This window comes from Psammomys obesus, unplaced genomic scaffold (assembly GCF_907164565.1).
Source record: "Psammomys obesus unplaced genomic scaffold, mPsaObe1.curated_primary_1811, whole genome shotgun sequence".
In the NCBI taxonomy this organism is placed as follows: domain Eukaryota; kingdom Metazoa; phylum Chordata; class Mammalia; order Rodentia; family Muridae; genus Psammomys; species Psammomys obesus.
This window is the reverse complement of record NW_026596353.1, coordinates 1,336,137-1,342,309: the sequence shown is the minus strand read 5'-3', so window position 1 is coordinate 1,342,309 and position 6,173 is coordinate 1,336,137. Positions and strand designations below refer to the sequence as shown.

The following is a 6,173-nucleotide window of genomic DNA, read 5'->3' as shown; positions in this document are numbered from 1 at the left end:
GCAGCAGCAGCAGCAGCAGCAGCAGCAGCAGCAGCAGCAGCAGCAGCCGCCGCCGCCACCACAGCCACAGCCCCAGCCCCAGATTCAGCTGCCTCAGATGGAAGCAGAAATGAAGGCCACACCCCCACCACCAGCACCTCCTCCAGCCCCAGCGCCTGCCCCCACAATCCCACCAACTACCCAGCCAGGTATGAGGTTCCCTGAATGGCAGTCACCTGCTCTACAGCCCGCCCACTGTTGGGCCAAAATTAATCTGCATGTGTACCCAGAACAGAAAGAGGAAGAAGGCAGGCCTAATCCACACTTGATATATGGTTAAAAGTGTGATCCAAGCGGGGTGAGCTCCACACATACAGTTGAATCATAAACATAAACCTTTACGTGTGTGTATCTAGTGTTTGTAGTATACATGTATATGTAAAGAACCACTTCTGAGGATACCTGGACAAGATCTGAAATGAGCACCTAGGAAACTGAGGCAGGATTTTAAGTTTTAGACCGGCCTGGGCTCTAAGGCAAGAATTGGTATCTCAGAAGAGCTTCAGCTGTATATGATGACTAATAGCTATGATTAGTTATTAACTAACTGAGCCTGAGCCTGAAGCAGAAAAACTAAGTTCAAGGCCAGCCAGAGCTGAATAGTGAGACCCTGCCTCAAAAACATTCCCCCAAAAGAATTTTTGGGGTTTAAGTTTCAGATGAAGCATGTTCAGCTGGGGCCACAGGGATGGCTCACTCGGTAAAGTGCTTGCCATGCAGGCATGGAGGTCACTGGCCTCCATATTCACTGAGAGACTAGAAAACTGGGGTGTAGTGCCAGAAGATGGCTCAGCAGGGAGACATATTTACAGGGTCTAATGACCTCAGGTTGATCCCTGGGATTGCAGGATGACAAGAGAGCCTGTTGCCAAAACTTGCCCTCCGACCACCACATGCACCATATGCATGTAAACACACAAATGACTTTCTTAAGAAATAGCTCAATAATTCTGTGAACCATAAAGAAGACAGCATGTGTCATGAGCATTAGAATGCCTTGTGTCACTAGAGGGTGGTGGTGGTGGTGACATTGGCAGTGGTGGTTTCCAGTGAGCTAAGGAAGTACAGACCATTCCTGTCCTGGGCTGGTTTGGGGTGCTGGAGGGTCAACAGTCTCTCCTCCTGCTGACTGCCCACCTCATTGCCTGTCACTTGTGTTAGATGACAACAAGCCTCCCATCCAGATGCCTGGCTCCTCAGAGTACGATGCCTCAGCAGGTGTCCAGGATCCTGCAGCTGCTGGTCCTCGGGGTCCTGGCCCCCATGAGCAGATCCCACCAAACAAGCCCCCTTGGTTTGATCAGCCTCATCCTGTTGCCCCTTGGGGTCAACAGCAGGTACATTCTAAACTCTGTTGGAGCATGCGGGCATGGCTGAACCTAGTGGGGTCTTGTAGGGCAGCAGGTAGGATCAGCCATAGAGGATTAAGGACAATAGAGCCTAAGCAGACCCCTGTCTCTACCACCACGTCACCGTTTCTTGGGCCACTCAGGGTACTCCTTTACCTGTCTTTACTAGCATAGCTTTCATATCCATCTGGAGGGAATGGAAGGAAGACAAGACGTGGTAGGCCTCTCCAGAAGGCTGCAGATGGTGGCTGAAGTGCCTGGAGTCTAGGTGGCTCAGGGTTGGAAGCTTCTAGACCAGGGCAGAGGTCACATGGTGCTGCATAGCATGACCAAAACTGCTCTGTTATTTTCCAGGTGATATTAGCTGGAGTATGGGTACAGCAGACTTTCTCCTCAACAGGGCATGGCCTACTGGTGACTCTGAATATAGGGGATAGTAATGGGTGCAAGGGTTATGGCTCTGGCCTGAGAGCTGCAGGGTCTCAGATCTTAGCCTTTTACCCCTCAGCTTCAGGACTAGCAGGTTTACTTGGCATGAGATAGACACCCCCTGGAGATGGCAGCCATGTCCCTGTGCTACCTGTGAGCCTGCTGGGTTGGTCGCATGGGAATCTCGTGAGAGATGGGTAACAGACCTCATCTGTGCAGGCTCAGTAAGATCTAGGGGCTGGAGGGCTGGTCCACTGTAAAGAAGCCAGTGTGACAGTCAGTCCACCACCAAAACTAGAGGTTAGGGGTGAGTGGGCAGCCCAGGTAGATGGAGAGGCACTGGATTTCGTCCCTGGAAGTGGAATTGGGGCTGGATGGAGCCAGGCCAAGGTGACATGCTTATAATCCCAGTCTTTGGAAGGCTGAGGCAGGAAGATTGAGTTCCTGGTTGTTCCTAGGGGTAGAGTGGAGTGCTGCTTATGCTGCCTGGGGTAAGGGAGGTAACTTGACCTCTTGAGCTCATGTCTGTGCTTTGCTTTGCAGCCCCCTGAACAGCCCCCATACCCTCACCACCAAGGTGGACCGCCCCACTGCCCACCCTGGAACAACAGCCATGAGGGCATGTGGGGTGAGCAGCGGGGGGACCCTGGCTGGAATGGACAGCGAGATGCTCCCTGGAACAACCAGCCAGACCCCAATTGGAATAACCAGTTTGAAGGACCATGGAACAATCAGCATGAGCCGCCACCCTGGGGTGGTGCCCAGCGTGAGCCGCCCTTCCGGATGCAGCGGCCCCCCCACTTCCGTGGGCCCTTCCCACCCCACCAGCAGCACCCACAGTTCAATCAGCCTCCACACCCCCACAACTTCAACCGCTTCCCACCTCGCTTCATGCAGGATGACTTCCCACCTCGCCACCCTTTTGAGCGACCACCCTACCCTCACCGCTTCGACTATCCCCAGGGAGACTTCCCAGCAGGTGGGTAGTGGCCAGTGTAGTAGGAAGGTCCATTGGGGTGTCCCAGGCCTGCCTCTCTGCTACTGGCTGTCAGCGCTGTAGAGATGACAGACAAGGATAGCTGCACCCTGCACCCACACATGCTAGGAGCCAGGCCCCTGCCATCTGTGCTAAGGCAGCTCTGGAGTCCCTGGCACACAGGCCAGGAGTGCCCAGGCAGACTTTGCCCATCTGTACTTTGAGCACCATTTTCCTTCCCTGGCTATGCTGTCCTTCATGGCTGTGCCTAAGTCTTTTCTCCTGTGGTCACTGTGTTAGCCTGAACAGAAGCCACAAGCCCCTGGTGTGCCTCAGTTGTAAAGATCTATGCCACTACGGGGTCCTCAGGGCTGGCCTCACAAAGGCTTCCTTTCCTTTGCCTGTGTCCTCCCAGCTCTCTTCTGAGGATCCCAGGCAGTTGGGTTAGGAATTAACCAGAGACCTAGCTTTCTTTAATTTTTCCCTTTGAGCCCAGCTGGTAGCTCACCTGTGCTTGGGTCCTGGCAGAGAAGAAATAGTAAGTACCCAATGAGGTGGTGGAAGTTTAGCTCACTGCCACTGGATGTTGTGGTGGTCCTTCAGTCTTCTCACTTGAGTCCCCTTAGCTGAACTAATGTCTTTGAGAGTTCCAGACCCCAAGCACTGCAATTCCGTCTTACTGCTTGCTTCTTCCCAGAGTCCCAGTAGCCTTCTTGCCCAATTTGACTACCCCAGCCAGCTGGAGACAATGTTTTGTTTTGCAGACATGGGACCCCCTCATCACCACCCTGGCCACCGCATGCCACACCCTGGGATCAATGAGCACCCGCCCTGGGCTGGGCCCCAGCACCCAGACTTTGGCCCTCCTCCCCACGGCTTCAATGGCCAGCCTCCCCACATGCGGCGACAGGGCCCACCTCACATCAACCATGATGACCCCAGCCTGGTCCCCAATGTGCCCTACTTCGATCTTCCAGCGGGGTTAATGGCCCCCCTTGTGAAGGTGATACTGGGCACTGCCAGGGTTAGTTTAGAAGGGAGGAGGGGCATGCTGATGTTGTCGGGTGGGTTCCTGCCTTGCTGCTGCTGTCTTTTGTTGGGGTGGCCAGGGAGGGCTCCTCAGGGTGCAGGCAACAGCTGTGTTTTCCTACAGCTGGAGGACCATGAGTACAAGCCTCTGGACCCCAAAGATATCCGCCTGCCACCCCCCATGCCTCCCAGCGAGAGGCTGCTTGCTGCTGTGGAGGCCTTCTACAGCCCACCCTCCCATGACAGGCCGAGGAACAGGTAGGGAGGCTGGGCCCTGAGGGCCTGGCTGAGCTCCCACTGCTTGTGAGGACACAGTTCCTCTGAAGACCGTGCTATGCATGGGTCTTAGATGATGGGCAGTGGAGTGCTGGCCTTGTGCCCTCCAGCCGTGGTCCAGCCTGCCATGGGCAGCCACTGAGAAAGCAGTGGTTGTGTTTGAGGTTACCTGGGGTCTGGGTGTCTACCAGGATAAGCAGCAGAGCTCCGCCTGCCTCCTGTTTAGCTTCCTAGTGCAGAGGATCCCTCTCTGGCCATCATGGTCCTTGAGGGCTGACCGCCTCATGGGGACCTTGTCTTACAGTGAGGGCTGGGAACAGAATGGCCTCTACGAGTTCTTCCGAGCTAAGATGCGGGCGCGGCGGCGCAAGGGCCAGGAGAAGAGGAACAGGTGAGCCGTGGGTGTCATAAGGCTGGCACCGTGGTATATGGTTGCCTAACTGTGCTGTCCTCATTGTGGCATTTCCCTGCAGCGGGCCCTCCAGGTCACGCAGCAGGTCCAAGAGCCGAGGCCGCTCATCATCTCGCTCCAGTTCACGCTCCTCAAAGTCCTCGCGCTCCTCCTCCCGCTCACGGTCCCGGTCGAGGTCCCGGTCCTCCTCCCGCTCTAGGTCCAGGTAGGCACATCGGATCATTGCAAAGCCCCGTGAGTGCCGTTCCTGACAGTGTCCCATTGTCCCACTGTCCCGCTGTCCCCACAGAAGCCGCAGCCGGTCTCGTTCCTCCAGAAGCCGCTCACGGTCCAGGTCCAGGTCCAGGTCCAAGTCATACTCCCCTGGGAGGCGGCGCCGCTCCAGGTCCCGGAGCCCTACCCCACCGTAAGCCCGTTGCTTAGAGCTACTAGGCCAACCCACAGGCCCTTGGTTCCCATGCTTAACTGGCTGCTCTTGGTGCTCAGGAGCCCCTGGTAGTGGTCATGGCTTACAACATGGCTCTCTTCATTCCAGCTCCGCAGCTGGCCTCGGTTCTAACTCAGCACCTCCCATACCAGACTCGAGGCTTGGAGAAGAAAATAAAGGCCATCAGATGCTGGTAAAGATGGGTGAGTATACCCAGACCAGTGCCAGATTCCTGCACCACGTGATTGGGATCCTGCTGGGAGTTCTGGTGGCTGCTCCCTGAGGACACAGTCACAGCCTTGCCGCATTCTTTCCTCACTGAAGGCTGGAGCGGGTCTGGTGGCCTTGGTGCAAAGGAACAGGGCATCCAGGACCCCATTAAGGGCGGTGATGTCCGGGATAAGTGGGACCAGTATAAGGGCGTGGGCGTGGCCCTGGATGACCCTTACGAGAACTACCGCCGCAACAAGAGCTACTCCTTCATTGCCCGTATGAAAGCCCGAGATGAGTGTGAGTAGTGGGTGTGGGTGGGCACGAGGCGCTTAGCTTCAGTGCTGGAAAGGTGGAGGTGACGGCTCTGTTCTCATACAGTTTCCACGTTTGGGGCACGAAAGGAAGAGAAGGAAGACTAACCAGAAGCCTCAGCGCTGCAGCATGGAAGGGGCTCCGGCTTGGCTTGCACATGCCCTGGAGGAGGTGCTGCAGATAACACTCAGATAGCAAAGCTTAAAACCACCCACCATACCACCCACCCCCGGCCCAGAACCTAAGTCCCAATCTCAGTGCTATGCAGCCAGGACCCTGGTGATGAGAAAGCTGGCCCACTCTGCTCATGGCAGCAGGGAAAGCCTGGCTCCGAAGGGATTTCATTCTTGTTCCACCTGATTTTGTGTTTAAAAAAAAAAAAAAAAAATAGAAAAGAAAACAAAGACAGACCCTTGACTCCTCAGTTCATTGTTTAGTTGTACTTTATAATCTCCTCAAATGTTAGCCGTTCCCTGTTACCTGGATACAGCTTCTGAGGCTGGACTAAGCTCCCTTGGGTCAGGGAAAGATTGCCTCCACAGCCCCTTCATCAAGCGCTGTGCCCGAGCTTGCGCTTCCGCCTGGGGAAGCCCAACAGCCAGCACCTCCTATGCTGCCATTTAATTTGGGTGCCCTAGCCATTCCCAAAAAGGGAGGAAGGTGAGGTCCAGAAGGAGCAGCCTGGTGCCATTGTTTGTACAGAAACTTTTG

The 6,173-nt window shown here is 55.3% G+C and overlaps 1 protein-coding gene across 1 annotated transcript in view; it reads left to right on the top strand.

The window, feature by feature from the left end:
• Cherp (calcium homeostasis endoplasmic reticulum protein) overlaps nt 1-5,455 on the top strand; it is a 12,421-nt gene extending 6,966 nt beyond the window's left edge. Inside the window, exons 9-18 of the mRNA XM_055597271.1 lie at nt 84-188; nt 1,201-1,376; nt 2,361-2,796; nt 3,558-3,796; nt 3,947-4,080; nt 4,403-4,489; nt 4,572-4,715; nt 4,800-4,916; nt 5,046-5,140; nt 5,262-5,455. Coding sequence (XP_055453246.1) covers nt 84-188; nt 1,201-1,376; nt 2,361-2,796; nt 3,558-3,796; nt 3,947-4,080; nt 4,403-4,489; nt 4,572-4,715; nt 4,800-4,916; nt 5,046-5,140; nt 5,262-5,455 — 1,727 coding nt within the window. The remainder of the gene's footprint in view (nt 1-83; nt 189-1,200; nt 1,377-2,360; nt 2,797-3,557; nt 3,797-3,946; nt 4,081-4,402; nt 4,490-4,571; nt 4,716-4,799; nt 4,917-5,045; nt 5,141-5,261) is intronic.
• Nucleotides 5,456-6,173: the final 718 nt, after the last annotated feature.